The sequence below is a fragment of the Eleginops maclovinus genome, chromosome 12 (assembly GCF_036324505.1).
Source record: "Eleginops maclovinus isolate JMC-PN-2008 ecotype Puerto Natales chromosome 12, JC_Emac_rtc_rv5, whole genome shotgun sequence".
Lineage (NCBI taxonomy): Eukaryota > Metazoa > Chordata > Actinopteri > Perciformes > Eleginopidae > Eleginops > Eleginops maclovinus.
Window position 1 is genome coordinate 25553843 of NC_086360.1, and position 23560 is coordinate 25577402.

General features: G+C 40.2%; 1 protein-coding gene across 5 annotated transcripts; it reads right to left on the bottom strand.

Annotated features, from left to right (window-relative positions):
- Window positions 1-291: 291 nt before the first annotated feature.
- On the bottom strand, window positions 292-23081 carry add2 (adducin 2 (beta)). Of its 5 annotated transcripts, XM_063898175.1 has the most exons (16): window positions 22617-23081; window positions 16970-17163; window positions 15745-15886; window positions 15388-15539; window positions 14657-14737; window positions 14285-14434; window positions 13656-13799; window positions 11904-12002; window positions 10724-10900; window positions 8619-8864; window positions 5702-5815; window positions 5102-5188; window positions 4880-5006; window positions 4543-4614; window positions 3514-3547; window positions 2232-2373 (listed from the first exon to the last, which is right to left on the bottom strand). In XM_063898175.1, coding segments are annotated over exons 2-16 (1773 nt in total). In that variant the 5' UTR covers window positions 17117-17163; window positions 22617-23081; the 3' UTR covers window positions 2232-2372. The 5 variants fall into 5 exon arrangements, with proteins under 5 accessions (XP_063754241.1, XP_063754242.1, XP_063754243.1 ...); XM_063898171.1 differs by lacking the exon at window positions 3514-3547 and having other exon boundaries at window positions 292-2373; window positions 22617-23075; XM_063898172.1 differs by lacking the exons at window positions 3514-3547; window positions 22617-23081 and adding an exon at window positions 18977-19095 and having other exon boundaries at window positions 292-2373.
- Between the last annotated feature and the right edge of the window lie 479 nt (window positions 23082-23560).

The following is a 23560-nucleotide window of genomic DNA, read 5'->3' on the forward strand; positions in this document are numbered from 1 at the left end:
ACCTTTTCAAGTGTTACCATGAAGTAAAAACTCTAAATTGTTTGTATAGGAATAAATAGCACCTAATTTGTAATACATTTTTTATGGTGCAAATAAATCATTTATTACATAATTATTGCATTTTTAATTTATCCAATCATTTAATTACATTTTTAGATATATATTTACATAGTAGTTATTTTCAATGTGTTCTACTGTCGATTTTTTGTGGAATTTGGTTAAATTAGTAGAAATAATAGTACTTTAATAAGGACTTTAAATTGTCACAGAAGCAGAGAAAGAAACGTAAACTTGATGTCGAGTTGATTTTAAATCAAACTTGATCTTTAATGACTGATACATGGTAACCTTGCAACACTCACTTATACATTCTAATATAAAATAAATTAAACCATAAGCAAACATCACACATCAGCATATCTGATAACAGCTACTGGTTAAAACTGAAAGTAAATACAACTGTTAAGAGGTATTTTGCACACATACACTTCAAAGAAAATGATAAAAGTGGAATGTTTAGTACCTTCAGTATCTTCTATTACTGGGTTTCAAACTGAATCGGCAAGCCACACATTATTTATGCTTCATCCTTTTTTGGGTTACTGGAGGCATTTAAAGCGACTTTTGTTTTGTTGCGAGTCAGTTTTTCTTTTCTTTTTTATTCTTCCCTGCTGCGATAACGTCAAATGGCTGATATTTTCACAAAGAACCAGCATTCAGAGGAGCACAATCAGAAGCTATCAGTGTATTTCTACATGTACTGCACCTGTGCTCACATGGTATACCTGCAACATCTATCTGATAATTAAAACCAAATAATGACTAGAAGATGCCTATGATATTGAACAAACGCAACATACTAAAATGTCAATATACATATGTCGAGTTACATGGATAATTGGTGCATAATTCAAGGGGTGGTCAATTTCCGCCGTGTCTTGCAAAGTAGTGGCTAAAAACAAAAATGGTAGGAAAACAATTCTGAGTGCACAAGTAACCCCCGTTAAAGAAACAGTGTCCGAATGTCTATACAGTGAAGTTAAGTAATGGTTTGATAGCACAGCAGGTGAAAATAAGACGTGAGTAATACAGGGACTGAGTGTGTGACAAGAAGCGTCAGACTGTACCGGACCTGGGCCAAATACTGTGTGAACAACATGATCAGTGTGTTTTAACCTGCTTAAGGTGAGACACTACAGGCACACATATTATAACTTTCAGACTACTGGAAATGAAATATAAGAAAAACACATTTGTGTCTGCAGATTTTTAGTTAATTCACCTAAATGTATTATTATAAAATGCCTCTTTTGCATATTTAAACCAACATGTCTTAATGTTAATAATCAACTGGAGGGAGTTTCATGTCGATATCTTAAGTCATGTTTGCTCTATTCACATGTAGTGTGTACAACATTAACTTTAACATGTATATCTTTAAATGCTGATTTCTCAAAATGAGTTTTTTCTCAAACTCTGAGCCAGAAATCTCGCCTTCAGTAGCACTTACTGTACATTAACCAACCTTTCTAGTTGAATTCCTGTGTTTATTCTGAAGTTTATTAAGAGGGGTTTGTTCACACACCCTTCAAAGCCTGGTTTACAGAATGTTTTATTTTGTAAAATTATGGGAGAGACTGATTTATGGTTTGGTTTGGTTACGGTAAGGTTTGAAGGGATATCAAAAATCCCCTCTGAAAAACCTTAGGTTGTAATATTTCAACAAAATGAAACAATGGCTTTATCCAATGTTCAAATTTCTGTTCCGTAAATGTATGCGAATCAGCACACACTTAATAATAAAAGGCCTCTTTTGCGTATTGAAACTTAACCTGTCAAAAAAAAAACTGTCCTTCTGTAAGTTATGTACTGGGGAAGCTTGATAGCTTTATCTATTAGGTAATAATCTAAGCCTGTTCACCTGTAGTGTCTCCCTTTAAAGTGAATCACCAATGAGATGGAGCATCAGTGTTACAATAAAGTATTTGTAAGTGAAGTTAGTACACCGTAGCACATCTTAACTGACTCTAGATCTGCTGCTGTGGTTAGCTTTAGTCACACACTGAAGAGATGTTTCACTGTGGTATTTCACCGAGGTCAGGTGTCCCTGAAGGCCTCAGGTCTCGGCCTTCTCCTTCTGCTTCTTGCTCTTCTTCAGGAACGACGGCGGCTTGAACTTCTTCTTCTTCTTGGACGGGGACTTGGAGGGCGAGCACTCGGGGGTGCCCCCTTGTGGTTTGGGTGGCGGAGCGGCGGGCGTGGAGGAGGTGTCGTTGGTGGAAAGAGCCTTCATCCCTTTCTCAAGCTCCTCCGTCGTCTGCTTCTCCTCCTCGCCTCCGTTCTGTATGGCTGGAGAGTCGGGCTTTTCCTCTTCTGCTCCAATAAAAACAGAAAACATGGAACAATCAGCAACATTCACAGAGAGCTTTGAGGACTGGAGCTGCAAAGCTACATGCTGGAGATGACACTGCAGATGAACATGCTTGCTTAGAGGAATATTTCACCCACCAAACTATCAATTGAATTTCAATATTCACCCAGAGTTATATTGAATGAGTGAAGAAAAGCTTGTTGTTTTCACAAGCCTCAACGCTGAGCGAAGAATCCAAAATGTCCAAAAGTGTTGATGAGATAAGTAGAGAAGGGACGCATTTAACAATAGAAAAACAATATCAAAACATACAAACTTCATCACAACTCGTTTATCCGACTCGATCATTTAAGTCTCATTTATCCAGTCGCGTGCATACTAATTCACAATCAAGTGACTTTTACTCAAACATTACTATTTAAAAATAGCATGCCAGCAAAATTCAGAGTGGAAAAATGAGACTTGGGTTATTGCTCAGTTCCTCTTTCTGTTTGTTAATTTGTTTGTTTGTCAGCAGGTTTGCAGAAGAACTACAGGCGTGGTTTTCTTGAAACTTGGTGAACAGTTGTAGCATTGGCCTCATTATATGTTGGAGCAAAGACGAATCACAAGGCAAATACAAAAATGATGTTGTGTTAACTTTGCACGATAGAGGACTTATGCTGCATTCAATAGGTATCAAAATAATGACAACACATTTTTTCCTAACTGGGAAATCTCGTGTTCAAGTCCCCATAAGTCTGAACAACTCTGATACAGATATTGAAAGTGAGCATTCAAATACAACACACTTTGTAGCGTCCATGTTGTTTTCACACTACGACTTAAAGCTCAAGAATAAACGGGTGTCGGATGAACATCTTCCCAACTCAGGAAATGTGACTATCTGAGGAGCATGTGAAGCCCTGGCGGAGGTCTGTTTGATATGGTTTTGCTCTTCCTAAACGCGGCCCCTATTAACTTTAATTCATCTAGAATATTCCCTTCTTTGATTCTTGTTTCTCGTGGAGCATGCGAGAAAAACAGCATTTTCCTCATGAATTCAAGTTCTTACTGGGTGAGTAACTGATACCCCAATGATCTTTTTTCTGGGGGTGAAGTATTTCTCTAATGAGAGGTGGATTGTCATTCTCTGTACTTACTAGTGAGACAAGACCAAAGCACCAGAATTGTGCCCTACGAATCAGTAACACCGAAAAGGAAGGACAGACAGACAGACAGACAGACAGACAGACAGACAGACAGACAGACAGACAGACAGACAGACAGACAGACAGACAGACAGACAGACAGACAGACAGACAGACAGACAGATGAAATATGTAATGTAAATGAAACTGTAAACAGCCAAAATAACAGACATTTTGACTAACAACAGAAATAATTAACTTACTTTGAGTCATTTTCAGGGCAATGCCTGCTCACTGGATATATAAAATATGTACTATTCCCATCCTCCTTTTGTTGTTTTGTTATGTCAAGTCAAAATGTCTTTCATGAGAAACATCAACAACAAACAGCCCATGTTACTCCTTTAAATTTAACATGCAAACCTTTGCTCTGTTGCTTTTATTGGTGCTGTGCTCAGGCTGTGTGTTTATTTTGAATGTTAAATTGTAGTCTAAGTTCAAATGTACCAAATTCAATGATATACGTTATCCAATTAAACTTCCAGCTGACTGTTTGATTTAAAATGTTATTGATTCCTTATTTTTTTTGCCTTTCTTCTCATTCTTACTATTAGCTAATAACTTTTTGAGTGAAAGTAAAGATGAGATAAATGTGAAAGGTGAGTTTTGATTGATTTGTGTTGCTATACATTTATATTTCCTCTTTCTTCCTGACAATATGGATATGAATTATTATAACATAATGTCCAATATGCCCTCATTTTCCTAAATGTGCGAGAGAGTTACAAGTTAGGAGGTTTAACGCAGCTGTTTCTGAATGTGTGTATGAGCTGCAAATAAAAAAATGTAACACTGTATTTTTGAAAGTGTGTATGAACTGCGTATAACATTGTCTTTGAGTGTGTGTGAGCTGGGTATAAAGAGCTGTAACAGTTTCCAGAGAGCGTATGGAGCATGAATGCAGAACAGGATGTCAGACTTGGAGCAGCTGCTGGACGGCGTGCAGAGCGAGAACAGCGGGCGGTCAGCGCTCTGCCTCACCTGAGAGAGGAGGGGGACTCTTTGTGGGGGAGGCAGCGGGGGAAGACTCCTTGTCATTTGCCACCTCCTCCCCTACTTACACAAACACACACACAAAGTCACACACAGGGAGGGACAGTGAGGCTGTGCAGGAAGTTAGGGGTTGTGAACACACGACTGACACGAGGTGCTGTGTAGCATTTTAAGGACAACACATTTAGTGAAAAATAACTATTTGAACACCAACAAAAGTCTGCTTATAGGGCTGTATAATTATAGTTCTGTACACTGTAAAATAAACTGTATGCAGTTAATAGAGTTTTATAAAGCCAGCTGAGTTGACTTGGATAAATCCTACCGTTGGTTCCTCCGTCCTGCTTCTTCTGCACCTCCTTGCGGTACTCGTCCAGCTCCTGGTCTGTCAGCTGGTTGAAGGGGTTGGGTGGTTCTGGTTCTGGTGGGACTTTAGGAGTGTCGACAGGAGACTACAAGACAGGCAGAGAAAGAAAATCAAAGCTTTTAATACTTCAGCTGAGGGAGGAGGAGAAGGATGATATGCGGATGATGGTCTGCAGTTTACCGGAGGACTGTCGACTGTTATAACGCTGGCGAGGACTTGAGACTGCGGTCCTGCCGTCTTCATGTCCTGACGGTTCTGCTGTCGGATCTGAAGAGAGGAAAAAAAAGTCTTGTTTGATTCACATGACAAAAGAGGCCAGTAGACAACTTTGCAAATGTATTTCATGAGACAGAAGCATAGAAAAGGTTGAGAGGATCTAAAGTTGCAAATGAGCTCAAACTGCACACTGTCGAACACAAAACTAAGTATTTGTTTACAACATTTAGGTACGAGAGCTTAAGCAGGTAATGGTTAGTTACAACTGTAGTAGAATAAAATAAGTATCAGTGTACTAGTAGCAGATAATGTTCAAAATACCCAAAGGCTGAACTGCATTGCTCAGAGTTGTCTTTGAACAAATGCAGATTAAACTTTGGGTCTTTGCTGTTACTTGTTGTCATATTTGAGTTTTTAAGCTCCATTGCCATAAAGGAAATACATATGTTAATGAGGAATGTAATGGTTCAGTTCATGCAGAATTGCAATGAAGGATTCTTGCAGTGTGCAGAATTTTGTTTGCAGAGTCTGAAAAGATCTGGAAGGAATTATTGAAGACGTCACCTTGTTTCGTGTGGCGATCACCTCCTGAGGGTTGGTGAAAAGAGGCACAAACTGATTGGTCTCCATCTTGATGGCCGTGCTTCCAGATTGTGTTATCTCTTCAGACTTCAACCACTAAAGAAAGACATCAAAAACAATATATTATAAACCATTTTAAAAAGACAAATGGGCAGAGGTGTATGACTCAACATTTCCAAAGATCCAGTCTGTGTTATTTAGTGAAAAATTCAGTTTCTGCCAGTAAAAGAAAACTGATAAAAACAGGAAAACTGTAAAAAAATAATCCTATAAATCTTTACACTAACACACTTTCTTGTAATAATGGCGTAGTATCACAAATAATGCCTTAGCATCGCGCAGAAATGTGTTAGTATAGCAAAATTATGAGTAAGTATTGAAAAATAATGACGTAGTAACGTAAAATAACGTTTTATGAAATGCTCTCAGGATTTTGAGATAAGCCGCTTTAATAAGAGACGTTCTCAGGATTTTGAGATATTAGGCCCTACTTTGAGTCATTATTATTGAAGGCACTTCACATTGGCAGACACAGGCTTCCATAATGTAGTAATTTCCTTCCTTTAAAAACATATTTTAACCTTTAAAAAGTATATTTATTTTATCAGGAAGCTTTGATAGTGTGGATGTTTTTCCACCAGAGGGCAGACTCTGCACTGATCCTCACAGGGCAGTGGGCTCTCCTCTGCAATGCAGAGAAGAGGAGAGAGAACAGAGGGAGGAGGGAGAAAACAGAGAGGGAGAGACAAGCTCCTCCCACTGATGTAAGAGAACCAGCCTCGCATTGTTTTTCTCTCGGAAGGACTCATCACTGCAGCTCTGCCTCATGTTTTCTCCAAGGTACACAGGAATAAAAACAAATGCTCCGCAGTGCAAATCAACATCATCAGAGCCAGAGGGAAACGTGTTGTCTGGGATACAGACATTAATACTACTCTGTTTCTCTTCCTTGCATCAGTCATGATCTCCAAGCTTTTTTTCCTTCAGTCATCACTTTAATCTCCCTCTCAGTGCTGATCCCTCGGCTCTTCTTATTTTTGTATACCTATACAGTGGGGCAAAAAAGTATTTAGTCAGCCACCAATTGTGCAAGTTCTCCCATTTAAAAAGATGAGAGAGGCCTGTAATTTTTATCATAGGTAAACTTCAACTATGAGAGACAGAATGAGGAAAAAAAATCCAGAAAATCACATTGTAGGATTTTTAAAGAATTAATTTTCAAATTATTGTGGAAAATAAGTATTTGGTCAATAACAAAAGTTCATCTCAATACTTTGTTATATACCCTTTGTTGGCAATGACAGAGGTCAAACGATTTCTGTAAGTCTTCACAAGGTTTCCACACACTGTTGCTGGTATTTTGGCCCATTCCTCCATGCAGATCTCCTCTAAAGCAGTGATGTTTTGGGGCTGTCACTGGGCAACACGGACTTTCAACTCCCTCCAAAGATTTTCTATGGGGTTGAGATCTGGAGACTGGCTAGGCCACTCCAGGACCTTGAAATGCTTCTTACGAAGCCACTCCTTCGTTGCCCTGGCGCTGTGTTTGGGATCATTGTCATGCTGAAAGACCCAGCCACGCTTCATCTTCAGTGCCCTTGCTGATGGAAGGAGGTTTTCACTCAAAATCTCACGATACATGGCCCCATTCATTCTTTCCTTTACACGGATCAGTCGTCCTGGTCCCTTTGCAGAAAAACAGCCCCAAAGCATGATGTTTCCACCCCCATGCTTCACAGTAGGTATGGTGTTCTTTGGATGCAACTCTGCATTCTTTCTCCTCCAAACACGACGAGTTGAGTTTTTACCAAAAAGTTCTATTTTGGTTTCATCTGACCATATGACATTCTCCCAATCCTCTTCTGGATCATCCAAATGCCCTCTAGCAAACTTCAGACGGGCCTGGACATGTACTGGCTTAAGCAGGGGGACACGTCTGGAACTGCAGGATTTAAGTCCCTGGCGGCGTAGTGTGTTACTGATGGTAGCCTCTGTTACTTTGGTCCCAGCTCTCTGCAGGTCATTCACTAGGTCCCCCCGTGTGGTTCTGGGATTTTTGCTCACCGTTCTTGTGATCATTTTGACCCCACGGGGTGAGATCTTGCGTGGAGCCCCAGATCGAGGGAGATTAGCAGTGGTCTTGTATGTCTTCCATTTTCTAATAATTGCTCCCACAGGTGATTTCTTCACACCAAGCTGCTTACCTATTGCAGATTCAGTTTTCCCAGCCTGGTGCAGGTCTACAATTTTGTCTCTGGTCTCCTTTGACAGCTCTTTGGTCTTGGCCATAGTGGAGTTTGGAGTATGACTGTTTGAGGTTGTGGACAGGTGTCTTCTATACTGATAACGAGTTCAAAAAGGTGCCATTAATACAGGTAACGAGTGGAGGACAGAGGAGCCTCTTAAAGAAGAAGTTACAGGTCTGTGAGAGCCAGAAATCTTGCTTGTTTGTAGGTGACCAAATACTTATTTTACCGAGGAATTTACCAATTAATTCATTAAAAATCAGACAATGTGATTTCCTGGATTTTGTTTTCTCATTCTGTCTCTCATAGTTGAAGTATACCTATGATAAAAATGACAGGCATCTCTCATCTTTTTAAATGGGAGAACTTGCACAATTGGTGGCTGACTAAATACTTTTTTGCCCCACTGTATATCACTACAGACAATTGATATCTGTAACTTTGAATGGAACGGCCAAACACAATGGCCACAATAAAGCTCAGCATGCTCTAGGGTCAATTAATAATCAATAAGCCAAGTGTACAACTATTTTGATAACAGGTTAACGACTAAACTATTTTTAAAGCAAAAATGGCAGAAAATGAATTTCATGAACTGCCTCCATATTGCGATTTGTTCAATAAATCAAAAGTAGGGATTCCTGTGAGCTCACAGTGGTGCGCTGCCCCGGGCTGTTTAGCTCCTGGTTGACTTTCTGGTAGCTGTTGGGGGTGTTGAGCCATCGGGTCCTCTCCTGCTGCTGCCGCTGAGCGAACGGGTGCTGCCTCAGAGCCGGGTGGAGTCCGTCGTCATCGAACGTGTGGTGAGCTGTGGCTGTAGCGGGAACCTCCACATCCCTCCGCGTCCGCGACCGCTCCAGCAGCACAGGGAACCGGTAGGCGTAGCCTGTGCGGTAGCCCTGGAGAACAAGAGGGGGAAGCATTAGTTCATACTTGGGTGGAGGTCAGCGAGGTCAAGCTGTGATCAAGCAGCGGATACCAACACTGACTTGACAGATTTTGGTCCCGATACGGAGCAAAACCTTACCTTTAAAGTCTCTTGCCTCAAGCGATGTCATTTTACAAGCGTTTGCATTAGATATTTTATAACCCCTCAATTTTTTGTAGTATTTGTTTGTATTCCAAGATGCTATTTGTCAAAAATGAGCTAACGTTTCCCTAAAGTCGGCTCGCAATTATCAGTCAATTATATGTGTGCTGATGAATTCAACACATTTGGCTGTAACAGAAACAACGCTCTGTGTGTGCGACGTCTTGAATAATTAACATACAGAACAAGCTTAAATTATGCATGTATAAGGGCATGTGAGGGAAGATGAACAGAGACCTTCACTGTCATGTCAACACACAAAAAACACCTTGCCCGTCTTTGCTTTGATCTGACAAAATGTTCGGTTAATGTGATCGTTGTGTTGCACTTAAAGGAATACATAAGATTTTAGGAATCAGGCACACCGGCTTTCTAGAAGGGAACACAATCTGCAGCACCTCTGACACTACTCATTTTACACACTTGATCTTGTTTCTCAGAGCTGAATTGTGTTACTTTCAGACAGAGGCAGGCTAGATGTTCCCGTTTCCAGCCTTGAGTCACTTAACGTTAAATTCATTTCAGTAGTTCAGTAGCTTCTGTGTTTTAAAGTATAAGAAATGATCTGCTGATGTGAACTGAACATTTAATGCTGCTGCTTTACATTAAAAGCTTTCCAAACCGCAGGAAAGCTTTTAGGCTTTTATTGTTGAGCAGCTTCAGGAAATGGAGCGGTATTTGCCACTGAGTTCACATGATTGTGTAAGAGTAAAAAATGCTGTGCATTGACCATAAAGCTATGTATTGATTGCATTAAGGTTGAAATACCTTAAAAGGACTTTAGTTGATGTGATGGTGTTGTATTTCTTTGTCTATTCAGGCATTTTGTCAAGCACTTGTATCTTTATATTTCTGCTTTCAGAAAGTTTCACAGTCACAGTAAGGGTGGCGAGAGAAATAACTTCAATCAGGCTATAGAAATACCCTATTTTAAGAATAGTACACGAGACACACAGACCCATTATGTTGAAATAGTGTCGAGGGAACTTCACATAGGCCCATCACCAAAGACTACTTTGATACTGGATTAATGCTGCTTAAAGATTGGCTTTAGAACAGTACAATCAGGAAACTCTACATAGAAATAACTCGGCATTAATATCTAACTGCTAATGCTGAATAAAAGTTGGTCTACACAGAAAGACGGATAATTTTCTGGGCTTTTCGTTGTGGATGAGTTTTATTATTGCAGTAGAGGAGTGGTAGGAGAAGCACACTGAGCTGCTGAGATAAAGAGCTGCAGGGTGAATCAGCAAACCTCCCACACATCAAGGTAGGGGAGGTAACTTTGTCTCATTTTGTTCACTATTTTATAGGAGAAAGGCTGTAAAATGTTAGTGTTATTTCATCAATCACTCATTTAAATTTGTTTGAGTAAGACATTTATTTTTGATTGGATTTTTTGCTTTCAAAAAAATAAACAAATAAATCCATTTCATTACATTTTCATGGCGAATGTTCAATTCTTTTTGATTGTTTTATTCTTTTTAATTTAATACAATATATATTTAAATGTAATGTAACCATGTTTACTCCAAGTGATTCGTTCTTAATTAACAGTATTTTTTTATGGCACCCCATACTGCTTATCTCGATGAAACTACTCCCTATAACCTAATGACAGCAGCGGATAGAAACAAACATTCATTTCCATTTTCTTCCGCCTACCAAGTTATCCATGGTTCTCATGAGGGCCTCGAACTCGTGCTCCCCGATGCGGGTCTTGGTCAGGGGTCCGAAGGTGGAGCCGGCCCAGCCCACGGTGCCGGCGACGCTGGGTTTGTGGATGCTCCGGTCCAGCATGATCAGGTTCTGCTCTCCACCGGCACAGCACAAAGCTGACACCTGGGGAAATAAATGAGACACATCTTTCAAACAACTTTAGCAGCTTTTAGACAATGTGCTATTCTTCAAAAAGTGACTCGGCACATTTTTCTATTTTCTTGCCAAGTTTCCCACAAAGTGATTATGCCCAAAATCTATGCCAAAATTTCACAGATGATTTTCTTGTTCTTACAATAAGTTGGAATGAATAACGCATTCAATAATATCTACAATTAGATAAATAAAATGTATAATATTAAATTATTTATAAAAACACATTTATTTTTAATAAAAACTAATAAATATAAATAAATCACTTGTGTAGTAATCCTCAACCCCCTACTGAAGTCTAATATACATCTTAAATACATACAAAAATAAATAAATGAGGACAAAACAAAGCAGACTAAATATGTATACACCATTTTGTTTCCACGTTTTTCAGTCAGCAAATCAGCGAGAACGAGGGCACGGGATTTATTGCACTTTCTTCACTCTCTCGCTTTTCTTTTCGCGCACAAAACCCTTTAATCACGTGCGTTTCTTTGCTAATTGCTGCATTGTTTACCCGTTAATTAGGATCAACGTTCACACTGTTTTGTTAAGGACAATGGGATTCACCTTTTTAAGAACACAGTTAATAACAATTCTGCGCTTTCAGAACACGTCATGAATCTGACGTAGACTCCTTTGGACCTTTCTCAAGAACAAGTCTAAGTTAAATATGGCTGAATGAGATCCAATGACATTACAGCTACGCTGCCCGTCCCGTAGGATTACTGCAGTGTGTGTTTGGGCACGCGACTCAGCTCTTTTGTACGGGACTGCAGTGCAGAGCTGCTGGCTCCGTTACAGTGAAAGAGAACCGAGAGAAGGGCAAATGCTGAGGTGCAGAAATGATGCATATACAATATTCACACATGCCAGCTCACTTTCCCTCTCACACACACCCACATACATGCAGTGGCAGCTCTCTACGTCAGCCGGTAGTCAGTGTAGTGTGTGTGTGTGTGTGTGTGTGTACCTGGATCTGGCAGGCAGCCTGGATGTGAAAGATGGTGTAGAAGGCTTCCTCCACAGACTCCCCCAAAGCCACGATGCCGTGATTCCTCAGCACCAGAACCTACACACAACAGGGATGTAACAACATTTTTTGATTGAAAATTCAATGAAAGGTTGTTTAAATTAAACTGAATATCTGTCGGGAAGTCATAACCCAACAATAATAATAAGGATAAATCTTCAGTTTGAATACTTCATCAGATTAAAAAAGGACTAAAGCAGAACATACTGTGATGTAAAAACTCCAGAGGTGCATCCATCAATTATTCACATTTGGTCATATGGTCTTCATGATTTGATCTTTATCTTTTTGTGTGTAGCTTAGTATCGTGTCTCTTGTGTCCTGCAGATGTTTTATAATTTGCTGTTTGCTATTGTTTAGCTTTTTTTTGTTTTGACTTCCCGAAACTTCAGATGCAAGTTAGCTTTAAAATCTAGTAGCTGCGTGAAATAATAACAACAATAATAATAATAATTCATTTTATTGATAGGCGCCTTTCAAAGCTCTCAAGGACACCTTACAGAGCGTAATTAAGAACAAGCAGCAAAGAAGGTCAAACAGTAATTCGAGACTTAAAAAAAACAAACAAAGACTTAAAAAAATATCAATCAGTTTAGAGGAATTATGATATAGAACACGCCAGTTTAAAAAGGTGGGTTTTCAGGCAGGATTTGAAGGTTGAGAGTGAGTCCATATTACGGATGTCTTGTGGGAGACAGTTCCAGAGATTGGGGGCAGAGTGGCTGAAGGCTCTTGACCCCATGGTGGTAGAGAAGGCAGAGGAGGGTCGGAGAGCACGAGAGGGAGAGTAGGTGTGAAGGAGTTCAGAGAGATATGGAGGTGCGCGAGTGTGTAGGGCCTTGAAGTTGAGGAGCGAAATGTTGATGTCGATGCGGTATTTAACGGGGACCCAATGGAGTTGTTGAAGAACCGGAGTGATATGATCAATGGAAGGAGTTCTGGTGATGATACGGGTGGCTGAGTTTTGGACCAGTTGGAGCTTAGGCAGAGATTTGTGAGGAAGACCAGAGAGGATGGAGTTGCAATAATCAATACGGGATGTAACGAGGGCGTGGATGAGAATGGCAGTAACATGTCTTTGAACTCAACATGGTCCTTTTTAACTAAAATAAATAACACTTGGTTGGTTATTATGTGTCGGTCATAAAATGGTGAAAAAATGGTGCCTTTTTTCCAGAATTAAAACATATTCCGTTGACTTTCATATAGGAGCAAAAAGAAATAGAAGAAACTTGCATTTTAAAAGATGTTATGAGAGAAATATTACTTTTCTTTCCTAAATAAGGTAAATAGAGGACATTTTCTTGAAATAGATTTACCTATAGTCGGTGATTAATTTAAAAGCTGACAGATATCCTTTTCAGGTCTTGAAAAAACAGAAAAGCTGCGCAACATTCAAAACATCAGGATTTGAACGAGAACTTATTAATGGAGCTTCAAACCAAGAGGTAAATCCCTTCATTTATTCTATTAAACAACAGAATGCAGATAGAGAAATGTGACCATAGTATAAAGACCAACTCCTAAATTAGTCTCCAGCCGCAGCAGCTTCAATAATTAATCTAGGGAGGAGATCACATCACCTTGAGTCTAGGCTTCATTCATTCATAAAGCTGAACAACCCACATGGGACAGAGAGGCAACGATCCACCTGTCTCAAATTATATGTCTTCTCTCTTGTGGTGCGCTCACCTTACAGGTCGGGCCCAGGCTCTTCTGCAGCTCCACCCTGTCCTCCTCCTCCTCCATCACCCCGTTGTAGTCGTAATACGCCACATCGCCGACCAGCAGAGCCTCATGGGACAGTGGCAGCAGGCCGGACTTCATCGAGGAAACCTGGAGACGGTTAAAAAAGGTCATGAAAACAAGCTCATGTTCACAGAGTCACAAAGTGCTTCACAAGCAAATCCCCGCTGGACAACGAGATCATGTTATCAGACCGAACAGAACAAGGTGACGCTGCTCCTGCCACAACTGTGACATAACATCCATCCCCCATCATATGCAGTTTGGATGCTAGGCCTATTTTTAATTTAAGAGTAGAACTTTTTGTAATCATCAATTCAGTAAAGTCACTATCAAAGCCTCGTACAGTATATTCCCTCATAGTAAAACACAGTAAAACACAGCTGTTAGCAGCTACTATGGACCTGTCATGGTGCATTCAAGCTCTATTCAGTAACCATGATGTGTTGATGCACACTGCAAGAAGATCACAGCAATTTGGAAACTGATACCAGGGGACACAAAACGTCTCTCCGCATCAGAATTATAATGGAGTCTCCTCTAAAACAGGTCAAACAGAGCCAAGCTAAACTCACAGCAGCTGTGGACGGCGTGTGGAGGTGGAGCAGGCAGCGAACATCAGGCCGGGCGGAGTAGATGGCTGAGTGAAGGCTGAACTCCTCCGTGTCCACGCCCAGGTTGGTGCTTCCCTTCTCCACCACCTCACCCAGGATATTCACCTTCACCTGGGATGCAAACAGTTTCAAATGCAATTGAAAAAAGCAGGTTCTGGATGAAATATTGATGAGTTTTTATAAAGAAATGCAAAGAAAACACAGTGAACTTCAAAATGAAGAGAGATGTTACACGTTTAGGGATCTGCACTCGGTTTACACAACTCAAATCCCACACTGAAATAAACTCAATGACCGAATTTCCTACGCTTTTAGAGTGTGTGTGTAACTCACCAGATTGGATCCGGTCACCTCGCTGTAGGCCAGGCCGTGTGGCAGCACCAGGAAGTGTTCCTGTTCTTTACTAACACGCAGCTGTCAGGAGGAAGAGACGCGTCAGTACAGACAGAGAGATGGTGGAGGAAAAGCTATGAAAAAATGGTGTGACGGTAAAAACCATTTCTCTCTAATTTGGATTACAATTGAACTTTAAATACAAAGCAGGAGTTATCATTTGAGTGGCTTTCCAATTTTGGACAACGCTCTCACCGAGTAAATAGACGATGTTTGCTGTTCTTACAACATTTCTTTTAGAATAGGACATAAGTTACAACATTGGCTATTCAGCTAAATGTGTCTTCAGTTCACACCGATGTAACGGTATAAGTTGAGCTGGGAAGTGAGGTGTAACGTAAACTATAGGCCCTCGCCAACTCTTAAAACTATAAGACACTGTAATAGGATGGATTATGAGAAATGTGGTCCCCTATTTGAAGTATTTGGATAGTCATCAGACCTTTAAGACTGCTGCCAACTATACCAACAAAGTAATAGAAGTCCAATATATCTCTTTCAGCATCTATTGCACCAAACTAACCAGAGAGACCTTCTGACCAAAGCAGATTTTATATTGCCAGTAAAATAATATTACTGCACACGTGATTAAAAAGCCTCACAATTAATAAAATGAAAATGAAAATAAAGATGAAGTCTGGAATGAAATGTGAAACGGAAATGGTACTAACAGTGAGGCATGTGCGGCTGATCTGGGCCCAGCCGTACAGATCGAACAGGCGATGGACGCTCGCCAGCTTGCAGCGCATCAACCTTTCCCCCTTCACCATGCTGCCGGGCTCCCAGCTCTGCAGGTCGTTGATGGGGGTCACCATCATCATGTCTGAGGAGGGGAAGGAGAGAGTGGGGATGATGGTCTGGAGTTGAAGCCAAAATCACATCTTTTTAATCACAATTTAAATGATTCGCTTAACATGGCTTTCCATCTCTGCACCACTCTGCTCACATATCAATACTCCATGATTTAGCTATCACGCTTTTAGTCGGTGTTTTAGAGATGTATTAAATATTCTTTGAAGCGCACGTACTGGAAGGGGAGACGGGTAGGGCGGCCGGAGAGCCGTGAGACGACATGAAGTCAGCGAGCTGCCTCAGAGCCCAGAGGTTAGAGGAGCTGCCCCCCTTCTTCATCTGCTCCTGGATCAGCACGTCCAGTTCCTCCCTGAACGACTACACACACACACACACACACACACACACACACACACACACACACACACACACACACACACACACACACAAACACACACATATATATAGGCATGCATAGTAAACAATAATCATTTAAGTTTCATAATAAAACTCTATTGGTGTCTAAAAATGTCCTCCTATTTTTGCTCGTATCCACTAACTTTATTTAGTTAGTTTCCATTGACTTCTGCAATGCACCGATGCTTTCTTATTTGTGTTGCGATCCAGAGCAGAGTCCACAGTAATACATTTTTATTTATGTAACAAAACAATTTGCATCAATATCATATGTTTATAATTGGATAATTCTAGAAAATCCATCGGTCCATTGATCCCAATTAAGAGACTTAGAGGAGGATATTGATACCACTTACTAAATACTGCTCTTCGATGCCTCTAAATATTCCTAAAACGCCAGTACTTAACTCTGGAAAAACACATGTTAAATGTGTAAAGTTAAATTCAATTCATCACTACTGAAGGCCTCGTTCTTAAGGACTTTTTAGCTGACATATCTGCACTTTTACAACATGAGCAAGAGTACTTCCACACAGCAGCTACACTGATAAACAATCAGCCTCCTTATCATAAACCTTGGATTCATCCTGTATGTATTATTTAGCACACCTTGGTTAGAGGACACTTGCTCTCCTATTCCTTCCTTAATCTGTTTATTTTTTTACTTTTTTGTTGAAATACAAACTCATTTTTATCCATACCATACAAGTAAAACCAAACAGATAGACACATGCAAGGGAAAGGAAGAGAAAATGTATCTTTTGACCGCTGAGTTTTGAACACAGTCCCTTCACTACAGGAGCCATGGGTAAGTAAACCTCTTAAATGAATGCTCTCACTTAATAGTCGACCTCTCCACCTCGCTTCATTAGCGTCATGCAGCCTCACATTATGCAGCAGAAGCACAGAGTCATGCTCTCAGAGAGGATCCAGCTCTGACTGCAGCTGTCACACTGCATTTCAGAGCAGATTTATTGTGATGAGAGGACATCAGAGAAGGGGGAACGATCGAGGCAATAAATAAATAAATCACAGCCTCCTCACCGGACTCTGGATGAGGCTGGAGATGCGTTTCTTATGCTGGGATCCGGAGCCCGGTGTGGAGTGCTGAGGAGATGGGAGGCTCTCAGGGACCCCATCACTGGGGCTGCGCTGCACCGGGGTGCCTTTGGGGGTCGGGGACTTGCTCATCTTCTACTGTTCTGCAGTGTCTTACAACCAGAGGTGGGAGGGGATGCCTGGAAAGAAAGATTGCAAATGTTGTAAATGCTTCCTAAAACTGGACTGTGGGACTTCAACAATTGAAATGAACGTCTTTTTGAATCAAGCGCTAAAGAAACAAGTTCACATAATGCTGACCAAGACTTTCGCAGCCAGGAAAAGCTCTCTGTATTTTGCAGAATAACAAAGATCTCATGTCTGCTGTGTCTTCTACGAGGAGAGTGTGTGAGCCCAAAATATTTCAGCTGCAGCTTACAGGATGGCGGAAATCAAGAGTCTAAGAAAAGTTTCTGGTGCGGATTCTCCAGATAACAAAAAAACAGCTAAATGTTCAGAGAAAGGATTAAAAAGTCGGCAGTGTTTGTGTGATTGCTCTTATTGCCACTGGGGTAAATCTAAAGTTTGCCCAGTAGGAGAAATAGACAGATTATTCTAGGGTTTCATCATGGACAAATGCTGTAAACTGTGTCACTGGGTTTGCTCTGAAAATGCACTTCTTTGAGCAACAATACGAGGAAAATCTGAAATAATGATGTTGAAACTCCCAAAAACAATAATGCGGGCAACAAATATAACAGATATTAAAGTGTACTCACTTCTGCCTTCAGCTTAAATACAACAAAATGTTTATTGAAGTTAAACAAAATGAAAGGAAGTTATTTATAACACTCGTTTTTGAAGCACTGTAACATTGAAATGAACCAAAAAGACACCAAAAAGAAGAGGGAATGATAGTTACAGTAGGGTAGTGTTTTACTGACACTTTCAACTGACATTAGAGGAAAACCCCAGTGCATTATCACTGTCTTTCAGCTTATCTTTAGGGGAAGATGCAACAATTAAACAAATATATATTGGGCAGCCCTGCAGCACTAATTGAAAGGACCATGTAGCCAGCTCTTAACTAGTTGCCAGAGTTTGGATTCTGTTCCAAGTTGGAGTTACAGATGACATGCAGGCCTTTAAGAAAACAAAGAGATTGGAGATTGGTCTGAAGACACATCGTGACCAATCATAAGTCAGAAATAAAATTGAAATTGTGCACGGTTACAATTATTGGATCTAGCTTCATGCTGGATGAGTCTGAGGTCGGCCACAAACCTCCTGAGGAAACTTCAAGCTGCAAGGGATGAGCTCTCAGTTGCAATTTAAGTGAAATGACAACATGGACTGGTCTGAGCAGATGCAATATATAAAAACTAATATTTGACTAAGTTATATTCAGAATGTGCGAAAATGTCCCAGCCTGAATTTTTATTTTACAGACAAAAGGTTAAATAAATGTGTTGCTATAAAAACTGCTTTCCAATATCGTGAACCATTTGGCAATAAGATTATTAGGAGATAAAACTAGATTAGATATTTTTTTACAAAGCCCTATTCGTACCGAACTTGAAATAAACCGAGCAAACAGATTAGTTTAAACTGCAGTATAGACAGGTTTTTATAAAGTCTGTGAAATTAAGTTAAGAAAATCTTATTTTCCGAGCCAAACAGTGAGCTCCTAAAGCAGCAGCTATTATTCAGTCCTGATTAAAAAGTCATTGCTATCAAAGCTAATACCAAGATATGTAAGTAAGTGCAAATGGAAGCAGAATATTGTTTAATAGTAAGCCTATGATTGAAAGAATCCACTAAAGCCCTTCACATCAAATATTAAATCACAAATATTAATCAATATTCTCACAATATCAACAATTTAAAGTCAAATCAGTATTTTTATGTTTCATTAGCCAAAACAGAGTTGTCAAGCGGATAAACAAACTGCACAATAAGCCTGCAGCCTTGTTCTGTATTCTCAAAAGGCATCATAAAGATATAAAAACCTACCCTCACATAAAGGATGCTGTATTCCTCAGGGCACAGATTAGTGGAAGTGCAGAGCTTTTTACAAAATGCAGCATTAGCCGACAGCAGCGCCAGAACCACTAACAGGAAGTGAGCTTGTGATACTGCTCAGTAATTGGAGGAAGAGTAAAGAGTTACTGTAAGGATCTTTAGTGAGGAGCTAGCCACTCCCAGATTCCACACACACACACACACACACACACACACACACACACACACACACACACACACACACACACACACACACACACACACACACACACACACACACACACACACACACACACACACACACACACACACACACACACACACACACACACACACACACACACACACACACACACACACACAGCTGCAGAGAGCAGATTAGGTCCACACACACACCACACCCTCCTGTGCTACACCCTATTTGATAAGTTGCATTTCTGTCACTATTTCTGCATGTCTGATCACATGCATCATCAACTCCTGTCATGTCTGTAACATCCAGGGCTCAATTTGAAGAGGCTCACTGCAACAGCTCAAGAGATCCACGTGTATCACTTATTGCATTGCACACAAGAAACTCAAGAGAGCGCAACAAAACCAAACAGTATGCACTCTAACGCACCAACATCAGGCTCACTGAGCTCAAAGGCACTTAAACATCACATCAGCCGTCCAACGTCAGCTATTTACTTCCTAATCAAACATTGACATATACAGTAGCGGTAATGTGTTGCAATAAACTATTATGTATCAAATGATTAACGTATAGGGGTCTGAAAAATGTCACAAAACCTGTCCATCTCACTCTTGTTTTGTCAGTCCAAAACCAAAACATATTCACTCTAATATGATATAAGAGGAACAGGAACTGTAAATGTTTGAGACGCTGAAAAGAACATTTTCTGACACGGAAAAATTACTTTAACAATTAGTCAATTAGTAAAATAGCTTGAGCTTATTTTCTGTTAATACACAAATCATTTCAGCTCTACTTACTATTGATCGTTCGGTGTTTACTTTTCAAACAGATGCTGTTATTTTTGGTTTTAAGCAATCACAAACTCTGATATTTATATCTCCATTGAAATGTATCCACATGTTTTTCACAGAGTTGCTTATTTTTTAAAACGGGCAACAGTCAGTCTATAAAGTCCTCCATCTGAGCCAGCAGCTCTTTTACTCTCTCTGGTTCTCAGTGTATCTGACTCTCTGGGCCCCAGCTGCTGACAGGCAGTAGACAGAGAGCCTCTCTCTCCAGGGAGGGTCCTAATGACTGAGGGGAGACATCACCCTCACTTCCTCTGGTCCTCAGCTCCACTGTGATCATGCTGCATCATCAGCTCCCTTCTGTTTCATAACATCTCAGGAAGAAGGGGAGCTGATTCGCTGCCACTCTCTCTTCTATGGCTGCATTTAATCGGCAAAATAGGCTGAACACTTTATTGTAACGACTCGCATTGTGTGGAATGGTCAAATCGCCGGACATGCAAATGCCAAGAAATCAGAAAAAAAGGAAAATGTTCCAAGACTTATTTTCATTAAGCTTGTGTTGCAGAGCGAACCATTCTTAATCTATTAAAAATATCAAAGCAGGTGCCAACCACAACCTGAAACTGGAAAACTAGATAAAAAGAGGATTTGGTTGTAAAACAAACACAATGTCACTATGAAAACAATTCATGACACAATGAAGTTGACCTTGTGCTGCTAGGAGTCCTGCGATTTGTTCAATTTGAATATATATGCTTATCTGCAAGATTGGCAAGACTAATTATGTTCTGCCTTAACTACAACCATGAGTCGAAAGTAAACACTTTAGATTCAACAGTAAGCAGCGCTGCAACCATTAGTGGGATAACCCTCTGGAAAGGGGTTTCAGGATCTCTGTGTCCTTGACTTCCAGTTGCAGAGAGGCGGATGGAGGGATGATTACTAAGTAGCTTTGATTGATTTTTCTTTGGCTTCGCTGTCAGGTTTATTGGATTTATTGATAATGTCTGCTAAGTGATTCATAACCACTACACAATAACTAGTTTATAAAAAAGCTGTATCTCTGATAGAGTAAGATAAAGATTAATACATGTTTTTACTTTTCTAAACTTACTCCAACTCATCATGTTTAATTGTACACGTTATAATCCAATGTAAAACATGTTGCAAAAATATTGAAAACATCCATATCAGTATTTAAAAGTCCAAAGTAAAGTCTTTAAATCAAAAGATATTCACCTGAATATACGAAATTAAAAGCAGTGATTGCCATATTTAAGAGGCAGATTTTGTTTTGTATTTGACATCACTGCATTAGGAACTACTTAAATAATCTATAGTATCAAAAAAGTAAGCGTTTATTATTTTTAAGGACGGATGGATTAGTCTAATTATCATTTCTAGTCCATTTTCAGCTAAAGACATCAGCAAAGTCATTGGATTTGTTTGGACAAGTACTGTATTATCAGTTTCTATATTATTTTGGTAGAGCTTTCATTGATTAGTCAACTTATCAATTAATCAAAAAGATATTGGCAAATATATTGATGATTGGAAATGTAGTTGTAAAGCTTCTCAAATAGACATTTAGCTCTTTAGAGTGAATATATTTCTGTTTTAGACTGATAAAACAAGATATTTAAAGACTGAGAAATTAGGGTGAACAAAATGATCAATCTAGAAAATAATCAGCAGATTGTTCGTTAAAGATAATCATTAGTTGCAGCCCTAGTAAATTAAAAGACTACAGAAATGCATCACTTGAAATGAAATATGATACAGATTAATAATATACATGTAAACCCACTAATGACCCTAACATGAATTTATACACCTCTGTAGCTCAGATGAACCCATCTTCAATGTGCTGAGGGAGATTAATATCTGCATGAGGAGGGGGGGGGGGGGGGTACGGTTGATATCTACCATAGAGTCATGTGAGTGCAGGCAGGGCTCCATATTGTGCTTTCACTGCTTCACATTTCACCGTGCATGCACATATCGTGTACATAGCCGCATGTTTGTTAGCATCGTCCACACCAGCTAGCAGCCCGTCATGCATGGCTGCTTAGCAACATCCGCACACGCTGCAGCATCAGCATCAGGATCCGCGTAATGGCCACCCGAAAGAAAAAAAAAGAGAAAGCAGTAGCTCAAACCTTTCTCTCTAAAGAACCGAGCAAATGTACATCTGAAGAAAAATACATTTCCAAAATAAGCAACAGCAATGCACTTAATCATGTCCTGCATATTCAGCAAGCACTATTGTATACAAATAAACAAAACACGACATTGATGGCACGGTAATAAGCAATAGTATGCATGGCTAAATCACAGCCATCACAGTATGACTACACGACACTAACTGCACAGATGAGCCTTTGCATGAGTCACGGGCCTTCATGTGCCTTCACAAAGCGGAGAGCTGCAGAAAACGCTATTTAAATCATGTTATAAGAGCACATGATGTTGTACCAGACGGAGCAGAATGCACCGTATGCACGACAACACCAGGCAGTATGGTGTCTGCTACTGCACGGCTACACACGGCTCATGCACGCTGCAGGGAGGACCTACGCCCAGCCATTTAACCATGATGTGGGACACAACATTAAACACTGATGTTAGCAGGTTAACTCACCTCAGAGCATCCTCAGGAGCGCGTGTTCTCTGCGGGCGCGGCACACCCACGGCCCCGAAGCCGTATACCTCAGGAAGAAGCAGAGCTGTGTGGTTAATTACAATTATAACACCCAAACCGAGGTTCCTTTGTGGGATTATTTCAGGGCCTCAGCTGGTACCAAGTCAGAGGATGTTTTTCCTCGCTCGGTGCGCCTGGACCAGCCCACTGCCACGCCTGTCCACAGTGACACACACACACACACACACACACACTCACACACACACACAGGGCTCCCACTCAAGCATGCACCCACAGTGAGATTCAAGCTTTGCAATGCACTTGGAGTTATTGTGTTCGGAAAAAAATCCACGCACAGCCCTGGTGGATGTCTAATGCTTTCTCTTAAAACGTTGTTTAGTTGGCGAGGCCCGGCAGCTGGGATATCAGCTACATGCAGGCGCCACCTGCTGTTCTGATGGAGGACAGCAGGGACAGTTAAATACAAACAGACATATTAGGTTTTTACATCTGTATCAAGATTGACACCCCCCCAAAAAAGTACTAGTATACAATATACTCTACGACGTAATATTTATACACTACTAACTATATTGTGCTTTTAACTTACATGTATTAAGAAATAATAACCTACCCCGGAGTATTTACTGTATATATTAAAGTTATGAATACATTAATGCATCAATATAATACAATAATTTAAATTACTTTTGCAGAACTTTTACTTTATTGTACTTCAAGTGCATTTTTATGCTAATATTTCTGCTCTTTTACTAGAGCAGAAATATGAATTCAGGACTTTCACTTGCAGAGGATGTCCCCACTGTGGTATCACTACTTTCTCGAAGTACTAGGTCTGAGTACTCAGTCCACAACAAGTAGAAGGTTGAAGTAATTGTAGTTTTCTTGAGTATTTCTATTTTCTGACACTTTTTCACCTCCTT